Consider the following 26,628-nt stretch of genomic DNA (forward strand, 5'->3'; position numbering starts at 1 on the left):
CTGGTTGGACCTCATCAGTAGGGAGGAGCTGTGCCTCTCTAAGAATAGTGAGCAAGGGGTCCACGTCTGGATTCCCCTAGTAACTTAGGGTGAGACCCAAAGTTACTTGCATATGCAAATTAACAAGGGGGGTCCTGGGAGTCCCTCTGCCAGACATTAGTCCTGGTTGCGAGAGACTTACCCAGAGTCTTTAGCTCACTATCTTTCACAGAGAAGAAATATCCTAAACATATCAGTATTTGTCCTGCCCTGGGGCAGTCCAGCACCGAAATGCTAGGCAATTCTCCTCTGAACAAGAGTACCAACAGCATCCCCAGACACGTGTTTCGGTCTGGTTGGACCTCATCAGTAGGGAGGAGCTGTGCCTCTCTAAGAATAGTGAGCAAGGGGTCCACGTCTGGATTCCCCTAGTAACTTAGGGTGAGACCCAAAGTTACTTGCATATGCAAATTAACAAGGGGGGTCCTGGGAGTCCCTCTGCCAGACATTAGTCCTGGTTGCGAGAGACTTACCCAGAGTCTTTAGCTCACTATCTTTCACAGAGAAGAAATATCCTAAACATATCAGTATTTGTCCTGCCCTGGGGCAGTCCAGCACCGAAATGCTAGGCAATTCTCCTCTGAACAAGAGTACCAACAGCATCCCCAGACACGTGTTTCGGTCTGGTTGGACCTCATCAGTAGGGAGGAGCTGTGCCTCTCTAAGAATAGTGAGCAAGGGGTCCACGTCTGGATTCCCCTAGATCTTGGTAATGGCCATGCTGTGTAAAAACTAGAACACAATTCCCAGCTGACAGAAGTTCCTCTGTACTTTCATTCACAGGATGTAGTTGACAAGCAGCTCAGCCCCACCAAACCCTCCAATGTGTTTAGTCAACTACTGATCAGAATGAGCAGCATTCTCAACACCTCCAAGGGAAAGGGGAAGTGGATGAGATAAAAAAACACAGGCTTTGCTCTTCAACTTAGTTGGGAACCTGCAGAGGATGAGAAAATAAAATAGTTATTTCTATTCTCTGACACTGACCCACCTTAATTCCCCATTTGACTTCTAATACTTGTTTGACCTCCTTGAACAACTGGAAGGTGTGTTGAAATATCCAATAACTGTGATAAACTTTAACTTCTCTGTGGGCCTCATTAGGACTCCGGCGCTAAATTAGCACCAAGGTCCCTTTGGTAAAAAGAGGTGTTAAGGTCGGGTCCCGCAAAGGGACCTCGTAATTAGGCGCTAAGTGTTTAACGGCGCCGCAGCCTTTTACGGTGCCGTTAAACACTTAGCGCCTAAGTCATAATGAGGCCCTGTGTCTTTAGACTGAAGAAACTTCTTCCTGAATACTATAACACTGGAGACTTTCAGAGCAGTGTTCATTTCATGAGACCTGAATGTTTTATCACCAACTCTCTTAGTTATCTGATGGCGTTTTACGTTTTTATTATATTAAATGTAATCCCTTTGAATTGAATTTTGAGGGCAATTATATATTAATATGCATTCAGTCCTTCTGCATCTGAAGCGTGCGCACCTTGTAACAAAAGACTGAAATTACCCACTTGCGTGCATGCTCAGTTGAGAATTGCCTGAAAGAGAGATGTTAATCCCCTCCAGGCTTGCCCTGCTTATCTCCTATGAAAGCGCAATGAAAATAGAGACACTAGTCTCGTACGCATGCGCGCAGCAGCGTTGTAGCTCGTTGAAACGCTTGTTGCACGAAACTGCAATTAGTAAACAAAACTTTTGAAAACTCAGTTGACTGGGAAATCAGTCTCTGCCGGAAGCCTCACTTGCACTGTTCCATCTTTAAACACAATAGCTTATCACTAATGAACGTTCCAGCTGTTATCCTTAGTTCTTGTCGTTACGCTATGCGCGTCTAACGGTTTCACTTCAGATTCATAGATAAACAGTCTCAAGCAACGAAGTGTAGAGAGAAGCTCTCTCCTTACGATTCAAAAACAAAGAACCTTAAAAACCTCACTAAATACCTAAACTAATTTTAAATTAAACGAACATTGTTTTTGATTTTCTTCACTGCAGATGCTCTTTCAGAAATAGTCTAGTCAATAAACTAGAGCGCTGCGCTCCCACCAGTCAATCCGCTTGCCTTGTCCCACGTCATGCTCCTAGAGGAACTTGAACTTCCCAAAAAAAACTGACCGAGATATCTGCTACTCTGTAATAGGCCTTAAAGTTGAGAGTTCACTGTAACAGGACCTTCCTGTTTGGGGAAGGACAATGAAAGGCAGTTTAGAATGCCCTTTGAGTTTCCAAGCACCCACAACCTCCAATCAGCTTCCAGTTTCTTCTTCTCCAATCAATCGCCAGCTCCCTCAGCACCATATTGTGTTGGGGAACTCTCCTTATAAAACAATAGGGTCAAGGGCCAAACCAACTAAAGTTCAAATATAGACTCAGAAAGAAAATAAGAGAAAACTAAAGGGTGTGAGAATATTGAATGTAGCTAATAGTCAAAGTAACCTAAAAATCGAATGGGAATTCAGAATTGGAATGAGAAACCTGACGCCGCGGCAGTGGCCGCGACACTCCATGTAAAATAAAAGGTTCCACCATGCTGGGCGGCAGCAGCGCCCAACCTAAGTGAAAAGCTCCCAGCAAATAAAAGTTAATGAAATTCATTAGACTTGGGGGGTGGCTGGATGGATGACAGTTTTGAAATCTCGTTATCATAGGATATATTGATATCGCCTGTCCTCTTCCATTGTATGTTTGCTGCTGCTGCCATGTTAATGAATGTTTACATGTTTGCTGCAGGTGAGAAATCTGCAGGATCTTGGTAGCACCCCTTTCCCGTTGGAGCCCAGGGCTTAGCACTCGGACATTAAGGCAGAGCGCTTCCTTCTGTCTACAACCTCCCCAAAATAGGAAGCCTTACCCCCCAAAGCCAGGGGTTGCCACCACTCCATTTCGGCGAAAACTCCTCTGCTGAAACTAGCCACGCTTTTGTGGAGGGGTCCCGAAATTTGTTTCACCCGAGGCGCTGACAGAACAAAGGCCAGCCCTGCACAGTTGTATGAACAGGATATTTTAATGCAGGCCCGCCAGGCTTGGGCCCAAAGTTACCACAATATCCGAGAAAAGACACAGCTTATTCATATTCTCCGGTGAGGCAGCAGGCACAAGAATGGGCCGACTTGATGGTCTGGTAGACCCTGTCCGTTGTCACCTTGCTGTTTAGTAGGAATGCTTGATGCGGCTGTTCCAAAAGCCTGCCTCCACTCCATGCGCCACCCTTCCTGAAGGAAGCCCTCCCCGGCCATCTGCCCTGGGGGTCACCTCGCAGCTTGTGGCACCGAGCACAGGTACCGTTATTCTGGATCTGCTCAAGAGGACCGCCCTGGCACAAAAAGCCTGCAGACATTTGCGAAATAATGTGTTCCACCAGCTGTTAACCCCTTTAAAGTTCGATGAATGGAGGGGCGGTACTTCAGTAGGAAAATCACTGGTAACAACTTCTCCAAGTTCATACCACATGCAACCTTTTCGCAGTTCTTTTTTTTAAGTTCCAATATAACAACAGACATCAAGGATTAATATGAAAATGTAATTTAAGTGGTCTTGTACAGCGCCCTTCTGCCACCATTGCTGGCCTTGCTGTGTTTGCAAGAAAAGGGGGGTTATTAGTGGGACAGTGGTAGAGGCAGATGTGAAAGGCAGATGTGAAACCTCTGGTGTTGAAGGGTGCAGGTAAGAAATACCCTGTTCCTCCTCTGTGCCAATCTGCTATCCATGGCTTTGGCTGAGAAACTTGGGAGTGTGTTATCCATGATAGGTAGGTCTGTGGCGGACGTCTCTGGCGGGTTTACGTGTGCAGTATGGGGTGTTAGGAGATCTTAGAGGTGAGCCGGTTAGTCGGGGATGGAGTGACTAGTCCATACAAGGTTAAACAAAGTTTGATTTCTACCACTGGCCTCTTGCAGACAGTTCCTATTTCACAGACTCATCTTGCCTTTGCCAAACTCGTTCTCGTTCTCTCTCTTTGTCAACAATAGATACATTTTATCTCATGAGGAACAAAAACAAGCATCTTCTATCCCGGGAGGATAGCCCAGGGGCAATGTGCTCACCTTGGAAGCAAGATGACACGGAGCAACACAGATTCAATCCCCGGGTCCGCGCTTAGAAACCTCTGGGTATTAAGCGCATTATAAATAATCTATCATATCATATCATTCTAGTTGGCAGATGAGGGACATGGGCAATTTGAAAACTCCAGTCATTACCTGCTAATGGTTATGGATGTGAGGACTGAAACCACCCATTTCACTTTCCTTAGTATGTCCAGTAGTAGGTTAAGAGCCACTGCAAATCTCACTCTAACATGCTGCGCTTCTGTGCTCAGCGGCCTGCTGGAGCTTTTGCCCATCAGGGGCAAGGCATTTGCCAGGCATTTGTCACATCAGAGGCCACACTCCTCTCTCCCACATGTTAATCCTGTTGACTCCTACAAGTTCCAAACTCTTTTCACACAGTCCAAAACGTTAAGTTGCAGAACTGTGGAAAAAGGGAAGAGGAATTGCATGAGAACGAGATGAGAGCAAGACAAACTCAAAAGAAATAAAGAACTGGCAAAGCCAATAGTTTTGGCTTTTGCAATTGTTCATGTCATTTTTCATTGGTAGACTTGCATTTGAGTAGGCCCCATAAAGAACAGGCTCACCATAAAAAACATGCAAGTTCAAGGGGAGGGTGTCATGTTCTTTCCTCTCCAGCACATTGATGCCTTCGTGTGACTGTGCGCTATATAAGAAATCTTAACATAACATAACATGTGACCATTATTATTTGAGCCTTTAGCCTCTGCCGGTGGATTCACCTAACATTTTTCATTGACAGCTGAGGCACGAAGCCTGCAGCCTTTGCAGCCTGATAGAGAGGCCCACGCAGTGCTGTTGAACTGTACCATCCGGCACCGCATCACCAGTAATGTTAAAACACGCCGTCATGCCCCGATTACCTGTGGCCAAAAACAATGTCCTACATTATGGTGTGATCCCAGGCTCTAGAAGGCGACATGTAGGAGGGAGGGCCTTTATTGCTTGATAAGCATCAATTCCAGTTAACTCCAGGAAAGCTGAAGCAACTGCTTTCCCAGAGGTTGCCCGAATATTTTACACTTAATAACAGAGCTTAAGCTCCATTGATTCCCCAAACCCTCCAAGTAAGTGAAGCCCCTAGTTGCGAAATCTAGAAATAACACACCCAGACTCTTATGCAGGATTAGGAGAGGTTGTTTCAGCATAACAGAGGTGAACCCTCATAGACTAGATTACATGTTAAGCAATCAGCACCCAGCTCCCTCACAAACTCTCCATGGAGCCGTTAATTATTTCTTTTTCCCTTGTGCCATATCCATCCCAACCAGCCCCACCCTACCCAGTGAGAGGACTGGAAATGTAGAGGAAAAAGAGCAAGCAAGAGAGAAAGAAAGGCAGAAACAGATCAAGAAGAACATATCGAGGTGGAAAAGAAGACAAAATAAATGAACTGATATAGAGGGTTGACGAGAGAGAGACTGTGACTGACTGAGAGACTGTGTCTGTGAGACTCTGATGGAGAAACTGACTAAGAATAGGAGAGAGATTTAGGGTTGGGTCAAGGGAGAGAATGAGGACGAGGGATGCGCAAGAGAGACTTGGGTGAGGAAGAGGGACTAGGATGAAGGACTGGGATGAGGGAATTCAGTGAGAAAGAGGGATGAGGGAATTGGACAGGCATAGGGACTAGGATAAGGGACTGGGACAAGGAAGAGGGATTGTGAAGAGGAAGAGTAACAAGTAGGGATGAGAAAGTGGTACATGGAAGAGGGACTAGATAATGTAGTGGGGTGAAGAAGAGGGTCTACTACAAGGACCTGGGACTAAAGAGGAAGAAGGAATAGGACAAGGAAGATGCAAGAGGAAGAGAGATGAGGAGTAGAAAGAAGGTTGAGGAAGGGGAAGTAAGGAAAACTACAGCAATTAGAAGGTGCTGAGACCAGGAGAAGGCACTGGTTCAAGGAAGAGGGACTAGGAGGAGGAAGAGAGACTAGGAGGAGGAAGAGATACTACGATGCAGCCACACGATTTTGGTGCAGCAAGAGGGATGTGGACAAGTCAGTGGACAAGGACCAGGATGAGGATGATAAATTAGGAAAGAAAGAGAGACTAATATGAGGAAGAAAAAAACAAAAAAAGGTAGCAGGCATCCCTCTCTAGAAAGAACATGGCATGATAACCTGTTCAGTGGTTTTTACCCACTTTGAGATTCCACAGCCATCACATTTTGCTCACTGTACTATTCACAAATCAGGAATATCCATTTGCATATCAGTCTTTGTCCCACCCACAAGGGCAGTCCAGCACCGAAATGCCAGGCAAACCTCCTTTACCAAGACTACCAACAGCAACCCCAGACACGTGTTTTGGGCTTGTCGGGCCTCATCAGTGAGGTGGAGGTGTGCCTCTCTGAGCACAGTGAGCAAGAGGTCCACGTCTGTGCTCCCCCATGTAACATAGGTTGACCAACCCCAAGTTCCTTGCAAAAATACATAAAGGTAGCAGATGCCCATCTCTAGAAAGATAACATGTTCAGTGGTTTTTACCTACTTTGAGAGTCCTCAGCCATTGCTTTCTGCTCACTGTACTTTTCACAAAGGAGGAATACGCATTTGCATATGGAAGGAGCACTCTCCAGCCCTTCCTTCATTAAGGCCAATGGACCTCTAACCGGATGACCATAGAGGAGCTCAAAGGGGGCTGACCCCTTCCTGAGGGACGTCTCTATAAGCAAAGAGAAAGCATGGCAGTGGAAGGTCCCACTTTCTTCTAAGGGGTTCTTATAAAGCACCTATCATGCTCTTCATAGTTCTATTAAACATCTCCACCAGCCCATTGGTTTGGGGATGGTAGGCTGTTGAGAACTTGTAGGTCACTCCACAGTTCTTCCACATGGCCTGCATGTAGTGGGACATACAAATGGTCCCCCTGCCTGAGATAACCTCCTTAGGAAAACCAACCCTTGTAAAGATACCGAGGAGGGCCTTAGCCATTGCCTGAGCAGTAACTGTCCTAATAGGTATGGCTTCAGGAAACCTGGTAGCGTGGTCTACCACAACCAATATAAATTGTTTGTCTGAAGATGTAGGAAGGGTCTAGGGAACCAACAATGTCAATCCCTACCCTATCAAAAGGAACTCCCACCACTGGGTGAGGCACCAAGGGTGCCACGTTCTTGGCTCCACTCTTGCCAAAAGTCTGACAAGTGTGACAGCTCCTACAGAATTCATCTACGTCAGACCCCATCTTGGGCCAGTAGAGATACAGATAAATTATTTCCTTGGTCTTCTTAAAACGTAAGTGACCAGCTAGAGGAATCTCATGGACTAACTGTAGAAACTGGTGTCTCACGACCTGAGGCATTACAGGTCTTCTGTATTCCCATGGGGTAGACTCAATAGGCTCATTGTAAAGGAGGCCATCCTCCCAGTACAGCCCGTGCTTCCCTTACTCTTGCCCTTCCAGCTGGGAAGCTGCCTGTTGGCGAAGTCCTTCAAGAATAGGACACTCTCTTTGACCTCTGTTGAAGTCTGCCCTAGGGGGTCCACCTTCTGCAAGCAAAGTCTGCTGCTCAGAATGGTCTTTAGGATCTAGATCTCCAACATAGGGAAGGGCTTCTGCCAACTCTATTTCACCAGTAGCTGGTTCACCACTTTCTGGTTGATCCATTCAGCCTCAGCTGGTGGAAGAGTCATAGGTGTGACTTTGCACTGTCCTCTCTGAGATGTCCTTGTCCTTAGAACAGGTGTGGCACCTTTCTTCTTTTCTGAGACCTTGGGTTTCCCCTTTGTCTCCTTCTTTGTCCTGGAATTAGAAGCCAATCTCTGGCCAATCTAGTTTGCTCTTGCTTCCTTTTACTGGGAGGCCTGGGGGTGCTTGATAAAACTCCAAGAGTTTTTAAGTCATTCCCCAACAGTACTCTACCAGGCACCTCATTTTGTACACTGATATGTATTCTTACAGTCATATTGTTGCACTGGATGAGAGCTGCAGTATTGGAACCATCTGGATAGGGCCTCTAGCAAGTTTAGTAGGACCTTTGGGTGCCTTAGCAACATCTTCAGGCTTGAAAAAGCTTTCATCTACTACCGTAATGCTGGCCCCACTGACGCTAATGGGGTCTCCTATCCATTCACAAGTACACTGTCCTTGTAGTATTATTTGGTATTATCTGGAATAGTGTTATACACATCAACATTCTGCTGTTCCCACAGACCCAGAGACACTAAAGAAACACTGGATGAGACTCCAATGGGGACTTCAGCCAGTAATTGAAAGTTACCAATTGGCATATGAACTTCTCCCTCAGGGATGAAGGCTATGGAGGCAGTGTGGACCCCTGAATGTTTACCCTTGCACCTGGGATCCCCTTTCACATGGTCAGTTGACCCACACGCATAACATTGACCTAATGTTCATTGGAATAGGGGCTCTCTGCTGACCTCCCTCTGGTTTAGTACCAGAGGTTTCACTACACTGACCTGGTTTCCCATGGTGTTTAACCTTTTTCTGTTTGTGGCCCTCTTTTGGGTTGCTGGAATTAGAATTCTCTTTTCCATCTTTCTTGTACTGCTTTCCCTCATCCTTTTTGTGAGTGGCCCCAGAATCCTGTGAGTGGCCCTGTTGGCAACCCACAAGCCAGCAGCCTTTGCTAACTTTTTGGGATCAATCTCATTTGAATCAGCCAAGTGCTGTCTCATCTCAGGAGAACAGGGATCAAAAATAGACTCTAACAAAAACAGATTTCTCATTCCTTCAAAGGTGTTTACTCTGTAACCCTTAACCCAACCATCTAAGTTTTTCAAACATTAACACACCCAGGTAGCCCAAGGGGTACCATCAGTCTTTGCGAGGGTCCTAAACCTCTTAAGGTACTGGGAAGGAGTTTTCCCAAATTTGAAAATCAAAGCCAGCTTCACATTCTTATACTCCTGTCTTTCAAGTTCACCCACCTCCATTACAGCATCCGTTGTAACCTGGGGAAGCCTAGACAAAATCCAAGGAATCAGCTGATTCCCTGTGAGACCCTGAATCCCATGATTGTACTCAAAGGCACACAAGCAATCCAAAATATCAAGTTTCACATCATACATACTCACTGCTTCTTTAGGCAGGCGAGGTGCTATGTGTCACAATGTAAAACGATAATGCCTATGGAGTTTGTCAGACTCCAAAACCAAAAGAAACACAGTGTTCAAATCAAAGAAAATACGTTAGAGAGTTGGAAAAAGGTCTCAGTCTCTCCGGGATAAAAATTAAAAGTCCTTACGTCCAGCAAAAGAGCTGGGGGTCTCTAAGGTAGAAGGGAATTAGCACATTTTGTAGAATTCTCCCCAACAGTTTCCTCTTCAGATTTTCACTACATGGTGGAAATCAGTAACAATTGCATGCAGGGGGTCTTTTTTAAGAGCAAAAGGAGGTGGGCCCCACCATGCCATTTACTCCACAATTGAACATGACCGAACCCTTTGTTTTAGTTTAATCTGGAAGAAACCCGAAAACATGAATTTGTGCGCATTTCGTAAAGGATAAAGGAGTCTCTACAAGACAAGAGTCCCTAATCTCTGCGTGAAGAAAACGTTCGGGGTGAAAATAAAAGCCATCAGTTGCTCCAAGGATTCTCCTTGGACATTGGAAACACCCTTTCTCCCCATTAAGCCCCCTGTTTTGACGTGAGGGCCAATGGTCACAGTGTATAATTGGGTACCACACTCTTGTTCACAATGTAACATTTTCTTCTCCTTAATCATCTGCATGGCCTTAACTCAGAGTGGGGCAATGCTGGGCACTGGACTTCACAATGCCTTTGCCTTACAAGGACTCAAATGACTGTTGGTAGGGTTGTCCAGATGCTTTTGTATACTTAGACACCGATGTGTCCCGGGAGGATAGCTCAGCGGCAACGTGTTCACCTTGGAAGCAAGACGACACAAAGCAACACAGGTTCAATCCCCCGGTCCGCGCTTAGTAACCTCTGGATATTTAAGCACGTTATAAATACGCAACTAAGAAGAAAAAAAAATAGATTTGTTGGCCAAACACTCTTAGGGCTCTATCAGGAGCTGTGCGGTATCCCTGCAGTCAATCCAGTGGGATACCACCCAGTGCAATTAGTATTACTGCAGGTTGGGCCAGCACTATTAGCGCTGGATCACAAGTTGCAGTGGCGGGGTAAGTCCCCATGTTTTCGGAGCCCATGGGACTCAATGGGGCATTTTTAGCGCAATTACCACGGCAGTAATTGCACAGTGGTAATTTCACTGAAAATGGCCGGAAAGTCAGTGCATTCACCTCCAGGTTACAGCTGAAGGTGAATGCTCCTAGTTTCCCCCCAATCTCTGGATTGGGTGGAGCGGTAAAGCAGCGATAATAGTGTTACTGATGCATTTTTACCACTCTACCCAACTCCTGATGAGGCCCCTAGTGCAGGATGAGGACTTTTCCACCCTGATATTCTGGAGATATCCGGCTTCAATGCTGGGACTGGCTGGTTGGTGTTTCGCCCTGCTTTTCCAGTTACCCTGGATAGTATACTAGGGCACAGATCAAGGGCCAAGCAGATCCCAGTGCAGTGAAGTTTCCTCTCTCCCCTCTTGTATGTATGCAGTTCTAAGTGCCTTGATGGGGGACCTGATTTCTTGGCACTCACCCCTGCTCTCTTGATTTACTCATATGGGCACAGTTTGGCACAAAGCAGATGGTGGGACATCACCAAGGCAAGAATGTGGGCAGCCTCAGATTTACACCTACCCCTGCTGTTTACATACATTCCAATCTCTGGCTTAAATTGGAGCCCCTGAGAATGTTACAAGCGTACATGAAAATGTTAAAGATAATCCAGTCTTGAAGACAGCAAGAGCGCCTAACTTGTGTTAGCTGTAGTTGGAGAAAAGGTTATCTGCTAATTGAGGCGGTAAGGGTTAACGGTCACCGGTAATGCTACCGGTGACCATTAACCCTTACCGCCTTACTACGAGGTCCATTTGCGGGACCCGACCTTAACGGCTGGTGTAGACCAGCCGTTAAAGTAGGGACCCGCAAAGGGACCTTGGTGCTAATTACGGTACCGCAATTTGCGGTACCGTAATTAGCGCCTTCCCCATTCCCATTATGTCCTATGGGGCAAAAATGGGAATGGGGAAGGGCCATGGTGGCATGGGGAATTACCGCCCCGCCAACCTCGGAATGGGGTGGTAATTCTCCATTCCGCCATGGCGGAATCGGTAAATTACAGGCATGAACCATGGTGCTAATAGCACCTTGGTTTACCACCTACCGTGTAATGAGGCCCAATATCCTGAGACTGGCCAGGATGTGTACTTACAAAAAATGCAAAAACAATAAGAATACGTTTGTCACTAATATGTTGCTACACATAGGTCACATATTTTAGGATGTTCAGCTTTCCTTCAGGAAAAGCATCAGGGTCTTCATTATTGCATTACTGCAGAATATTGTGCATTTATCTGACATCATGCTTGCACAAAAAACTAAAGACAAAGCAAACTTCTGGGGCACATAATCATTTACCATTTTTTAAATTATCTGCACAACTTGAATCACAAAAAAAAAAAAAAAAAAAACTAATTATAATTTCAATAAGGATCTGGTTCCCTATCCAAAATGGCGTCTGCTCGTACGCGAATTACGTCATTGCATCATCACGCACGTTAACACGATGATGTCATTGCGTCGCATAAATAACATTCGATTCCCACGAAAAACATGGCAATCGTACCATTGCGTTCCATACCGAAAACAGCATCTTGCTTTCAAGGTAAGCACAAGATTGAACATTTCTCACCATGTCCCATAGTATTCTTTTGCTTAAATTAAATAGGAAATTTCCTGGCCCACCAATAAATTATAATAACTTGTCTTTTGACACAGGGAATTGAATTTGTGAATATATTGGCCTTCATATGAAAACTAGTGAGCATATTTTTCTTAAGTGACAATCGATTTCTAAAAAGTATTTACAAGTCCCCACAACATTGATCTGTCTTGGTTTTGCAGGCATACCCTAAAAACATGATCTTCATTTCGAATATTTTCAATTCTCCATTTGACCTACACAGTTAATAGAAATGAATGTATAATCACCTCATCATCCCCTAAAAAAGAGTAAATACTGTACCTCCTGAAGAACCCCCTTACATGACAGGTGGGGAAACATGTGTCGAGGTTCAGAATTTGACACAAGGTTCTGGCATGAAAATATTTGAAATAATGGACTAAATAGGAAACTTCAGTGAAATCAACTGAAGTTTGAGGTTCTATGCTTGATACAATTGGTGGACACTTTGTAATAATCAGTGAATGATTCATCAAAAACAATTGAACATCTAAAAAACAAAATACTGCTGGACACTCTGAAATAATCAGTGAATTAAACTGATCAATTCAATTTCTTACCTGTGTTGATTCTTTTCTTCTTTTTTCAACCATCCAAGTTAGCGCAACTTGAGACTTGCATTTTTTTGTAAGTACATGAAAATGTGCCCGATTTTAGGACCAGTCTCAGCTCATAGACGAGCGTTGTGCCAAGTCTCCCACATCAAAGGTGGCAGAGGCTCAAGATTCAAAGGAAGGGAAGGTAGAGGTCTAGAGGCGAATGGACATTGTGATGATTTCCCCATGAGGAGAAACCTGATCAGCAGAAGAGGAGTCAATCATTTTATTTCCTCACTCTCTGAAAATGGGGCTATTTTTCAGGATGCGAAGTCCATTGAATGGGAATGGGGAAGGTGGGCTTCGGGCGCTAGCAATCACTTGCCGATGATGAACCCTCGTTGCCCTAAGAGGCAGGTGGACATGGAAACACCGGCTCTGTCACAGACAGAACCAAACTCCATGGGAATGGGGATTTACAGAATTCCACCTCCTCCGGAATAACCGGGTCACCGGGGTTGTAATGCCCCAGTGATTCTGGCAATCACGGAGGCGGAATGGTATTACGGTCCGGCGGCAGCCTGACGGTTTTTCCGGCACGGCTACTGCCGGACTCGTAATGAGGCCCATTGTTTTTTTGCAATTCCGTCCAGCGTCTATACAGAGAGGGACCAGCCGTGTTTATATCAGTCTTGGTTTTTTGGCCAATGGGAGCAGTCAAGCCCAAACTGCTAATCCAGGTCACTTCTTCCCAGGAACACAAGCAGCTGCCGACTCACTATAGTATAAACAATAAAAAGGAATGGATGGTAATGGGCAGGCTAGTTGGGCCCAAAATGGACGGGGACCTTACCTCAGACACCTAATCGCTCCAGCTTCTGTCTACTCTCAGCACTTTCCTTGGTACTCCCTCTGCCATCGAGGCTCACACTTACACCCAACATGGCTCCAGGCCATGTAGCACTTACCACGCCATGCACTTCATCTACTGCTCACTCACGAACACGGACACTCCAGCACCTACCCCTCTGCCCTCTTCCTTGCAACACTTGCACGTTCTGAATACTCACAAGGCATAATAGGTTTGTCCTTTTTCCGTTCCCCTCCTCTGGTGTGTATTCAATACTTATCACTCACTTGTTCCCTCCATTTGCCCTGTGGGCGTTTTGAAACAGCATGTACTTGCTGTATAAACACCTAACAAGCGAACAATAAATAAATAAAATAAATAAATACAATTATATTTTCCGGATGCCATGCATATGAATCCTGGCAAATATGAAATTTCATTGGAGTTCCCCAGGATGCGCGTTCCCTGTACAACACCCTAATGTTTACCTTCTGTTCCATGATGCTCGGTCAGTTTTTGATGTGCATGCCTACAGTATCCAAAAAAGCTCGAATCTATTTGATTATGTATGTTGGTGCTATTTAGAACACCTTGAGCAATCTGGGGCCATCTTGCTTTGCTGTGCATGCCAAGGCTGCGGCCGCCATCTTTGTTGTTGAATAAGCTCTAATGCCACCTCACATGCATCTCATTTAATCTCTTCCTCTTGTCTCTCCTCCCACCATAGCGGACATCTTTGAGAGCTTCACAGACCACCCTCCTTTGATCCTGCCCTGCGAGAACTTTCGCCTGCAGCTGTCTGAGCAGGTCACCAACGAGGCCTTCCACCAGCAACTCTGCCACCTGCGGCGCTTCCTGTGGGATTTGGAGCAGCTCTCTCTGCCAGCCAACCAGAGGGCTTTGTGCAGAATGGAGAGCAACCAATAGCTCGAGCGAGCCCATCAAAAGATAGCAGTAAATGGGACTCAAATACCATTAGCAGTCAACAACATGCCTTACACGCTTGTGACATTCCAAATACGCATGGACCTATCCACTTGTGGTTCGTTGATGTGTTTCAGGCCCAGCTGTGACTCTGTTGGACACGTGGGCCAGGCCATCACCCTTGCGATGTGTAGTTGGCCAGCGACCACTCTTTGATCGTGATTGACGTTTCTGGCGCTGCATTTGAGAGCTGTACTGAAGACTCCAGATTTCATTGCTTCTTACAGATTGCCGGACATCGCCTGGCATTGCGGTGACAAGTTGGTCCTTGTGTGGTCACCTTTCCTGCGTCAGCCCTTTCATCTTACAGTGGCTTACCTGTGTATGCCTGTGTAGTCGTCTCTTCCCTACCTGGACAATTGCATTCTCGTGGCTGAGGTTCTGGGTGGCAAACTCCAGCTCTGCGTTTAAGTTGGTGAGGTCCCCGAGCGTTCCACCTGCCCTTGTTATATACAAACATGTCTCTATTCCTTTCTCCAAAAGCAGAGGGGCGTGCGTGAAAATCGGGAGAATCCGCAACAGGCAGTGGTACCTTCGAGAAAAGAATAGGCCTGGACCAGGCAGCCCAGTGACTGCTGAAATCTGGTGGTATGGCTGAGGCGGAGTCACTCGCCTAAGACTGACTCAGCCTAGCCCTGTCCTCCCCCAGACTTTCAGGGGCGCCGCCCTGTTGTTAATTCACTCGATCCCTGAAGCAGCCTATATATACCAGTTACTCTCTCCCTGTGTACGTCTGCGGGCTGCACACCTTTCTGATTGTTGATGTATATTTGACTCAGCTGGACTTCAGACCATCACCTGAAGCTAACAATGTTACAGGTGCTACAACACTATTTTTTTAGGTCTAGAAATTTGAGGATTCACTAGAAAAAATATTTACACACTGGTGTCCCACCCCCTCCACGACTCCATTCTGTAAGCTGGTCCCCTTTCTGTTCCTGACTTGGCACGTGCAGCAGTATTCACCCTGATTGGGCAAAACAACTGACATCCGGGAGCATCCACTTTACTCACCAAGAAATGGATGGACCTGACCTGATGTGTTGGCAAGGAATGTGTCAACCAGGCCTGGCCGGGTTTCCTCACATGTCAAATCTGACAAAAAAATGTGCGAAGATAGCAAATGAATGTTCACATAAACGAGAAAACTGACATTTATCACTTAGATCTCAATATTATATATAAATAAACAGAAGAGAGCTGTGCAGTGTTGAACAACAATCGTATCACACACACAGATTCTAGGCCTCATTACAACCTTGGCGGTGTTCCAGCGGTAAATATGGCAGAATACCATCACGCAGAATTACTTATGCTGCCACTTGGCCCCACGGATCTACCGCAGCGTTACAATTCGTGGCAGGCAGTGTTAGCCCCATTTTTTGAATCCATAACACTCCATGAGGAATTCAGGCACAATTACCGCCGGCAGTAATGCTGCCAATTTTGACCATTTTTTAGTTGGCCGGAAGGTGGTGGATTGGCCTTTTGCTGGAGGAAAGTCCTACACCTCACCACCACGCCTGTAGTATGGCGGTGCACTGATGAGGTGGTAACAGAATTCCCAACACGTCGTTCTTGTAATGAGGGCCAATGTTTTTTCAGAATGGACCAAAGACATGAGCCCATTACTTGTACGAAGCGATTATACTGAACCGCCAGGCAATAAAGGGTTACCTCCCGACAGGACTGTACTGCCCGTCCTGCGATGCATGCCAGAGCTGGCGGAGGTCTCTGTTGGCAGGAAATATGCACTGCCAAAAGCAAAGTTCTGCGCTGTTGGTCAGCTCCTGGTGCATCGCCACGGGGTGTGGGATATGGAAAGACGCTTTGCACTCTGCCTGCCAGCACTGTCACGGTGAAAGCCATTATGGAACCCATGAAGGCAGGGGGAACATTGGTCAAAATAAGACCAGACCTTTGCTCGTATTCTGGACGCTGCTCAGGGTCAGAGCCAGTAGGGTTCCGTGCCCTAGTGCAGGAGGGCCCAGGGACAGATATTACGCCTGTGGAGAGAGCATTGCTTCAGAGGGGTGTAGGCCATGCATGTGCTCACTGGCCAGGCCAATTGGCATCTCTCTCAGTACATCTACACAAGTGCACGCATTCATCCTTGAAAACCTAAGACAGCTCAGCTCTGACCGAATAATAATTGACCAGACCCACTCTTAAAAATATCACAGATGAACTCAAAGCCATACAGTGCACAGATCCTGGGATCCATTGAAAGTCATGAATCCTTCTGTCTGCACTATCCCTTCCCTCATTCCCATGAAATCTGGGGATCAGGGCCATGATGTCTATGGCAGCATAGCCATACATGAGTCTTGGACTGAAACATAGGGCGATAGAACACTGCCAGAAGGACTGGCCAGACCGACCACCATGACCAAGTTTCATGGGCCAATGTAGGCCCCTTAAATTAATCTTTATCTGGCCGTTTTACGCCATGTTACTGGCCTAATGTAGTTTAAAATGTACAATGTCTCAGAAATACGCTCCCAGGTACTAGTGAAACCATTTGTTATGAATGTCACATATTACAGTCTGTGAATTTGAGCCACTCTTTTTTCACACTGCACTACCCTTCTTGTGGGTGGAGCTGTTACAAGGGAATTCAAGTAGAAGAATGGAGCTGGGGGTGGACCCTGGGGTACCAACGTAACAGGGTTTCAGTTTAGTGTTAGGTTTTAGGTTTACAAAGCCATACATTCATACATATATACACACATATACACGTTAGCACCGGTATACAGTGTTTATATTGAATCTTTTATATAGAATGCACATATGTTGAATATTTTATAATGAAAATTGTTATAGTGAATGCATTTAGGGTGGGGTAAAGGGTTAAATATGTTTTGGGAAACGGTCAGGATGGGTTTTTAGGGGTGGGAAATGAGGGTTGGTGGGCGCCCCCCCCCCCCCAAAAAATGCATTCACTATAACATTTTTCAATATATTCGATATATGTGCATTCTTTACAAATTACTTCGGTATAAAGACATGTAACCGTTAGATCCCGCATGGAAAAGCTCAATTCATAAATCAATACTCACAGACCTCATTTGCAGTTCAAATCATACTACACCAAGGGTCTACAAACTGTGGCTCTGCAGGTGTTTTAGACTACAACTCCTATCATCCATCAAGATTGACTATGCTGGGTAGGGCTGGTGGGAGTCAAAGCATCTGGACAGCACAAGAACAATGAAGTTAATTTATGATGCACACATATCTAACCTCAAATGTCAATTCACATAAACACTAAAATGGCTTCTTGGTAGTGTTATTAATACCCCAAAACATAATTACCCGAAATAAAGGCCAATATAAGGCAATGTTAGCAACATTTAAAACCAGAAATCGCATTTAGTTTTTTCAAGAAAAGAGAAAACGATTGTTTTACAATAACCCAATTCATGTTTGAACCGCCTTCTAACATGTGATTATTTACCTCCCTGAAACAATAAAACCTGTTTGCAACACTCTAGTTTAATAGAAACAAGACCCATTTCTAAACATACGAATTGCGCTATTTACGCATGACCTTTTTTTTCACATTTCACATCATCCCATCTAGGTCTGATGCAAAGCCTAAGGTTTACGAGCACCAGAAACATATGGTTATGTTTACATCATAAATCTTATTGGACTGGCCGCTTGGCCCTCTACTCCTCCCTGCAGTAGTTGAAGTGCTTTAGAGCAAGTGCTAAACCTTCCTTGCAGTCTGTTCTGATGTTCCATCCCAAATCCCCTTCCATTAGACCACAGGCCCAGAGAACAAAAGCTGTTAATCTACCCCATATGCTTCCCATCCACGCACCCAGTGAAATCACCTACTGTCGAGCTCCCCAATTTCATAATTTATGTTTTTGAACTATTGAGTTTTAGCTCATTATTTTTGCTATATGCTAGTAGATGGCCAGCTGCTTGGTGACGAAATGCCCTTGTCACGCCCAACAGGACTATGGGCATCATTGCGAGTTGGCGTGCGGCCAAAACTGGCAGTAGTGCAGTGGTAACATTGCCGCCACAACGAGCTACAAGTTTGGAGGTAAGGTGGAGGAAAAATATCAAGAAGAATGTTGGAGGTAATTCCCTTGCTTTACGGCCAAAAACCGGCAGAATTGGCCGAATTACCACCGGCAGTAATTTCACCAAAATCTCCATGGAGTCCTATGGACTCCAATTGATGGGGGACTAACACCACCTACCACCGCTCGTAACCTGGCATTTATTCCGCAGGACCAAGTGGCGGTAATGGTAAATCGGTTTGGTGGTATTTCGGCAGATTAACTAGCAAAATACCACCAACATGTAATGTGGCCCTATATCTTCTGCATGAAGAAGTTTTGAACCACGCTAGCTGAAGCTTTAGGGGGAAAGATCTCCCTGCGTGGGCTAAATAATTGGAAAGATCTGTGATGTATAGACTGAACAAGAAGCGGGCTGACATAAACCTTTCCTTAAGTTCTTGTTTTTTATGCGATTCCCTGTGCGATACAGAGGCATTGCTAGGGGGTGGGTGAGGGGGCTACAGCCCCGGATCTCTTGGTTTTAGCCCCTGATAGAAGCTCAGGGTATACAACCAAAGGACTGGCTAGCCCCGAGTCCTGACAGTCCTGACATCAGCATAGCCCCAGATCTTTTCCGGTACGACGTCCTTTCATCGTCTGCCTTTTCATTCCCAGGCTTTTTAAAGTGCACATTTCATCAAATGTGCTCATCGAATTTTTTAGGGGGGGTGTGGGAAAGGGCAGATAAGGGTTTGGGTGGGTGGGCAATGGCAAAAAATAAGTGTGGGCGCGGGGTTTGGTGGGTACCTCCCCCAAAAAACAAAAAAAAAACGATGAGCACATTCGATGGGATGTGCACGTTTAAAAGCCTGGGGATGAAAAGGCAGGTGATGAAATGACATGGAACCACCTTTTCCAGACCTATCAACACCCCAGGCGCGATATATTGCCCATTTAATGCCAGCCTGATTCGCACCCAGCTGGAAGAAGGAAATGGCAGAAGGGAATGCTCTAGTAAGCAATTTCTCCAGAAAATGACACGATTCACGCTGTTGAAAGCGGGTGTACAGTATCTACAAGCAGAGTATGACTCTTACATCAATATATTCTCCCTCGGAGTGCTGCAGAACCACAAGCCTGTGTACAGGAGAGGGGGAGGGGCAGGCCTGGGTGTCAATTTAGTCAGACAAGGTAACCGAGAGTAGCACTAGATCCTTTTAGGAAGGTTGGGGCTGAAAATAGTTGTAGTTGAGCTAGCTCAACTACAACTCTTTTCAGCCCCAGCATGGGCAGAAACATCCCACTGAGTGTAGAGACTTTGAGAGAGAGTCCATGTGCTCTTACTCCTAGCTATGCATTGACTTGGGGATTTGGTATATCGGACTGTGACAGTATAGCAGCCTCGTCGATTGACCCGCCCCCCCCCCCCCCCCGCCACCCCTGAACACTGAAAGCAAGGGCGATCCCTTTGCTGACCTCACAGACTCACACTGACAGCCGAAGAGGTGTTTCTTGCTGAAAAAACCACTGCAACCTGATCACAAAGAAGGCCTGCCCTCTGAGACACTATGCATATAGGAGAGAGTGTGCTAAAGTGTTTCTCCATCACCCAAGATATACATTGACACTAACACCGAAGATGTGTGCTTCTCCACTGCAGGATTGTATTGTACCTTTTATTACACAACAACCAGCCCTCTACAGCCTAAACCTATCATTGCAAGCAACTTGCCTAACACAACTGCATGCTGCAATGGAACAGAAACGTAGGTATGAATATTATTATTTTGTATTGTTATTAATATAATTAATATTATAATTATATTTGTTCAGTAAGTCATGATGCTGCAGGGGGTTGAGCTTGCTTTTTGAGCACACGTGCCGTGTTTGTTTAAGTTCTCTGATTGGAGTGCAGCATTGTGGTTTTTTATTTTTATTTTGAAGACATTATTAAACGTTGTTCCAACGCAGAGTTCCCTTTTTGTCTCGGTGTCTTGCTACTTGTTTCATTCCTGGATCTCTGAAAGGTCGCTCAGCAGGGGTGAGCCTGACTCACACAACACCAACCAGCGGCGTAGCCCACCGCTGTGAATAAAGCACATCAATGCACATATCCTGGCCAGGGCAGCACAATAGTTGGTGTGAATGTGTAGTTTGCTGCGTAGTGCACACCCCCTACTTCCCATCCACGTATGTGCAAGAGAATGTACGTTCTATCTCTGCTCCCTCACTGCAAAATGCAGATTTGCTGCTGAGCAAGTTCTTTTTGCACACGCTAAATTCAACCATACTTAAATCTGCCAATGTACCTGTTCAGTTATTGTATTTATCTTGCTTTTAAGGAACTACTTTCCTATCTAAAACGTTAAAACATGCCAAGTTAAATTAGAAGGGGCACAGGCATGCGTTTTCTCCTTTCATGAAAGTTACAGCAAAAGGAGGGAAAAAATCGTTGGAATCTGGTGAAAGGTATACAGAAAAGACGTACAAGATTCCATTCCAAGATGGCCACCAGGTTGCGAAACAAAAAGAAAAGAAATCTTACAGGACGAGGGCCAAGATCCCAATAAAAAGTAACAAGCGACTACAGGAAGATGCTTAGCAACAGGTTCGTTGGGTTTTGCCTGGCTCCTGATTCCTGGGGATCCTGGCGTCACACAGAATTGGTTTGTCCCATTGTTGCCTTTTGGTTCCTGCTCCTCTCGCTAGCGCTTGTCCTAGTGCTTCTCCTAGGACCCTTCACTTTCTAGGCTGCATTTTTACACTCAGCCTTCCTTCCAAGTGTTCCTGGGTGGGTCGCACACTCTGTTTGCCATGGTCTTCTGCATTGTGTCTGGGTGGACCTGCCCCTTCTATCACGGATGGCCTTAATAACTCAGAGTCCCACTGAAAGTTCAAGTGGTTTTATTTTCAAACAACTTATGATGAGTTTAATGTGCAAATTGTCCCATTTTAAGATAGGCAGATTTGTCAATATATGCACAAGGCTGGAAAGGGTGGAGGGGGCTCGCTAACGAGTGATCCCCTACCTCTCTTGTCTAGAATGGACTAGTCCCTCCATAACCCAGGTGTCCTCACTCCCTGGGTCAGTGTCTACTTATTGCTCCTCCCCAATGTGTACGTTTTTACTTCTCTAACAGTGAGCACCTAAAGACAAACACCTTATCTGTCTAGTCTCCCTCAGGGACTTCCTAGGCTGGCCCTACTCTGGCAATGATTTTAGTTCTAAAGTGATTGTAGGATTGTGCCTTACAGATGCTCCAGCCTCACTCTATCTTCTTTCTCCCAGAATGTGGTGTTCCTCTCCCTGTGTCTCTCTATCTCCTACTCTCCTCCCTGCTACTTCCCCATCATTTATCCACACACCCTTTGACACTTCCTTCTCTAATCCCCATGTTCACCTCTCTCTCTTTCTCTCTCTCTCTCTCTCTCTCTCTCTCTCTCTCTTTCTCTCTTTCTCTCTCTCTCTCTCTCTCTCTCTTTTCACTGCGTTCCCCCACCCTCCAATCTTACTCACCACTACTCTCTGTTCTCTGCACTCCTAGTAATCAGTTGCTGTTGTGGTAACAGCCAGAGGTTCAGGCTGCTCTTACTCCCTATGGTTTTCATTAAGTGGTGGTACGTTTTGTTGCCAATTTGGTTTGAGGAGGGTCCCTGTGTCTCTCCTGCCCCCCCCCTACAGTCTCTCCTCATCCACAGTTCATTTTCTGCTGCCCCCCCCATTCACCTAGGTCTGTAGGGGGTCGTCAGGTCGGACGTTCAATGTCTCATTGTTGTTTGGAAGGGAAATTCCAAGGCCATTTCCTGGCTACTCTTCAGTCTGTTCTCTTGGCTGTGGTCCATGTTTTCTCAGTTGCTCCCAAGTGCACTGTGGGAGTTGGAGTTCTGAAATGGAAAAGAGAGAACACTGGCCAGAACAATGGCTTGGAGGCATTTAGGGACAGCACTAGTATCCACATGCATGGCACTTGAAAGGGTCTCAGCGGCTGGGGTCATCCCATTTCCTCCTCCCCACCGACAGAGTAATGACCTTGTCACACTTCCCAACTCAGTTTGCCGTTACAGGAACAGGAGTTGTTAAAGCCTGTGATCTTGCTGCAATTTAGGAATTACAGAATCTCCTTACTACTCTTTCCCCAGGGCTTTATCTGTCCTTCTATCCCTCCCGTGGCCAACTACTCCAGAAGGGCCCATCGATTCCTCGAGGTACAGGAGTTGGTTCCATTCACAGAAGTCATATGTGGCATCAGTATTCAATCGCAACGATTCCCCTTTGGAAAATGAAGGCAATATTTAATTTTTACTCCACGCTTTATAAAATTGCATGCATGTGGCCCAACAACAGTGACGTGTAAACGCCGATAGTCCCCTGCATGCAGTTTTTTTTAAATTACCTGCATGAGAACGAGATGAGAGCAAGACAAACTCAAAAGAAATAAAGAACTGGCAAAGCCAATAGTTTTGGCTTTTGCAATTGTTCATGTCATTTTTCATTGGTAGACTTGCATTTGAGTAGGCCCCATAAAGAACAGGCTCACCATAAAAAACATGCAAGTTCAAGGGGAGGGTGTCATGTTCTTTCCTCTCCAGCACATTGATGCCTTCGTGTGACTGTGCGCTATATAAGAAATCTTAACATAACATAACATGTGACCATTATTATTTGAGCCTTTAGCCTCTGCCGGTGGATTCACCTAACATTTTTCATTGACAGCTGAGGCACGAAGCCTGCAGCCTTTGCAGCCTGATAGAGAGGCCCACGCAGTGCTGTTGAACTGTACCATCCGGCACCGCATCACCAGTAATGTTAAAACACGCCGTCATGCCCCGATTACCTGTGGCCAAAAACAATGTCCTACATTATGGTGTGATCCCAGGCTCTAGAAGGCGACATGTAGGAGGGAGGGCCTTTATTGCTTGATAAGCATCAATTCCAGTTAACTCCAGGAAAGCTGAAGCAACTGCTTTCCCAGAGGTTGCCCGAATATTTTACACTTAATAACAGAGCTTAAGCTCCATTGATTCCCCAAACCCTCCAAGTAAGTGAAGCCCCTAGTTGCGAAATCTAGAAATAACACACCCAGACTCTTATGCAGGATTAGGAGAGGTTGTTTCAGCATAACAGAGGTGAACCCTCATAGACTAGATTACATGTTAAGCAATCAGCACCCAGCTCCCTCACAAACTCTCCATGGAGCCGTTAATTATTTCTTTTTCCCTTGTGCCATATCCATCCCAACCAGCCCCACCCTACCCAGTGAGAGGACTGGAAATGTAGAGGAAAAAGAGCAAGCAAGAGAGAAAGAAAGGCAGAAACAGATCAAGAAGAACATATCGAGGTGGAAAAGAAGACAAAATAAATGAACTGATATAGAGGGTTGACGAGAGAGAGACTGTGACTGACTGAGAGACTGTGTCTGTGAGACTCTGATGGAGAAACTGACTAAGAATAGGAGAGAGATTTAGGGTTGGGTCAAGGGAGAGAATGAGGACGAGGGATGCGCAAGAGAGACTTGGGTGAGGAAGAGGGACTAGGATGAAGGACTGGGATGAGGGAATTCAGTGAGAAAGAGGGATGAGGGAATTGGACAGGCATAGGGACTAGGATAAGGGACTGGGACAAGGAAGAGGGATTGTGAAGAGGAAGAGTAACAAGTAGGGATGAGAAAGTGGTACATGGAAGAGGGACTAGATAATGTAGTGGGGTGAAGAAGAGGGTCTACTACAAGGACCTGGGACTAAAGAGGAAGAAGGAATAGGACAAGGAAGATGCAAGAGGAAGAGAGATGAGGAGTAGAAAGAAGGTTGAGGAAGGGGAAGTAAGGAAAACTACAGCAATTAGAAGGTGCTGAGACCAGGAGAAGGCACTGGTTCAAGGAAGAGGGACTAGGAGGAGGAAGAGAGACTAGGAGGAGGAAGAGATACTACGATGCAGCCACACGATTTTGGTGCAGCAAGAGGGATGTGGACAAGTCAGTGGACAAGGACCAGGATGAGGATGATAAATTAGGAAAGAAAGAGAGACTAATATGAGGAAGAAAAAAACAAAAAAAGGTAGCAGGCATCCCTCTCTAGAAAGAACATGGCATGATAACCTGTTCAGTGGTTTTTACCCACTTTGAGATTCCACAGCCATCACATTTTGCTCACTGTACTATTCACAAATCAGGAATATCCATTTGCATATCAGTCTTTGTCCCACCCACAAGGGCAGTCCAGCACCGAAATGCCAGGCAAACCTCCTTTACCAAGACTACCAACAGCAACCCCAGACACGTGTTTTGGGCTTGTCGGGCCTCATCAGTGAGGTGGAGGTGTGCCTCTCTGAGCACAGTGAGCAAGAGGTCCACGTCTGTGCTCCCCCATGTAACATAGGTTGACCAACCCCAAGTTCCTTGCAAAAATACATAAAGGTAGCAGATGCCCATCTCTAGAAAGATAACATGTTCAGTGGTTTTTACCTACTTTGAGAGTCCTCAGCCATTGCTTTCTGCTCACTGTACTTTTCACAAAGGAGGAATACGCATTTGCATATGGAAGGAGCACTCTCCAGCCCTTCCTTCATTAAGGCCAATGGACCTCTAACCGGATGACCATAGAGGAGCTCAAAGGGGGCTGACCCCTTCCTGAGGGACGTCTCTATAAGCAAAGAGAAAGCATGGCAGTGGAAGGTCCCACTTTCTTCTAAGGGGTTCTTATAAAGCACCTATCATGCTCTTCATAGTTCTATTAAACATCTCCACCAGCCCATTGGTTTGGGGATGGTAGGCTGTTGAGAACTTGTAGGTCACTCCACAGTTCTTCCACATGGCCTGCATGTAGTGGGACATACAAATGGTCCCCCTGCCTGAGATAACCTCCTTAGGAAAACCAACCCTTGTAAAGATACCGAGGAGGGCCTTAGCCATTGCCTGAGCAGTAACTGTCCTAATAGGTATGGCTTCAGGAAACCTGGTAGCGTGGTCTACCACAACCAATATAAATTGTTTGTCTGAAGATGTAGGAAGGGTCTAGGGAACCAACAATGTCAATCCCTACCCTATCAAAAGGAACTCCCACCACTGGGTGAGGCACCAAGCGTGCCACGTTCTTGGCTCCACTCTTGCCAAAAGTCTGACAAGTGTGACAGCTCCTACAGAATTCATCTACGTCAGACCCCATCTTGGGCCAGTAGAGATACAGATAAATTATTTCCTTGGTCTTCTTAAAACGTAAGTGACCAGCTAGAGGAATCTCATGGACTAACTGTAGAAACTGGTGTCTCACGACCTGAGGCATTACAGGTCTTCTGTATTCCCATGGGGTAGACTCAATAGGCTCATTGTAAAGGAGGCCATCCTCCCAGTACAGCCCGTGCTTCCCTTACTCTTGCCCTTCCAGCTGGGAAGCTGCCTGTTGGCGAAGTCCTTCAAGAATAGGACACTCTCTTTGACCTCTGTTGAAGTCTGCCCTAGGGGGTCCACCTTCTGCAAGCAAAGTCTGCTGCTCAGAATGGTCTTTAGGATCTAGATCTCCAACATAGGGAAGGGCTTCTGCCAACTCTATTTCACCAGTAGCTGGTTCACCACTTTCTGGTTGATCCATTCAGCCTCAGCTGGTGGAAGAGTCATAGGTGTGACTTTGCACTGTCCTCTCTGAGATGTCCTTGTCCTTAGAACAGGTGTGGCACCTTTCTTCTTTTCTGAGACCTTGGGTTTCCCCTTTGTCTCCTTCTTTGTCCTGGAATTAGAAGCCAATCTCTGGCCAATCTAGTTTGCTCTTGCTTCCTTTTACTGGGAGGCCTGGGGGTGCTTGATAAAACTCCAAGAGTTTTTAAGTCATTCCCCAACAGTACTCTACCAGGCACCTCATTTTGTACACTGATATGTATTCTTACAGTCATATTGTTGCACTGGATGAGAGCTGCAGTATTGGAACCATCTGGATAGGGCCTCTAGCAAGTTTAGTAGGACCTTTGGGTGCCTTAGCAACATCTTCAGGCTTGAAAAAGCTTTCATCTACTACCGTAATGCTGGCCCCACTGACGCTAATGGGGTCTCCTATCCATTCACAAGTACACTGTCCTTGTAATATTATTTGGTATTATCTGGAATAGTGTTATACACATCAACATTCTGCTGTTCCCACAGACCCAGAGACACTAAAGAAACACTGGATGAGACTCCAATGGGGACTTCAGCCAGTAATTGAAAGTTACCAATTGGCATATGAACTTCTCCCTCAGGGATGAAGGCTATGGAGGCAGTGTGGACCCCTGAATGTTTACCCTTGCACCTGGGATCCCCTTTCACATGGTCAGTTGACCCACACGCATAACATTGACCTAATG

General features: G+C 45.9%; 1 protein-coding gene across 1 annotated transcript in view; it reads left to right on the forward strand.

The window, feature by feature from the left end:
* RASIP1 (Ras interacting protein 1) overlaps positions 1–20,269 on the forward strand; it is a 263,056-nt gene extending 242,787 nt beyond the window's left edge. The window contains exon 12 of the mRNA XM_069607023.1: positions 14,024–20,269. Coding sequence (XP_069463124.1) covers positions 14,024–14,223 — 200 coding nt within the window. The 3' untranslated portion in view covers positions 14,224–20,269. The remainder of the gene's footprint in view (positions 1–14,023) is intronic.
* The last annotated feature ends 6,359 nt before the right edge of the window (positions 20,270–26,628 follow it).

This window comes from Ambystoma mexicanum, chromosome 1p (genome assembly GCF_040938575.1).
Source record: "Ambystoma mexicanum isolate Mex_15411 chromosome 1p, UKY_AmexF1_1, whole genome shotgun sequence".
Classification (NCBI taxonomy): Eukaryota; Metazoa; Chordata; class Amphibia; order Caudata; family Ambystomatidae; genus Ambystoma; species Ambystoma mexicanum.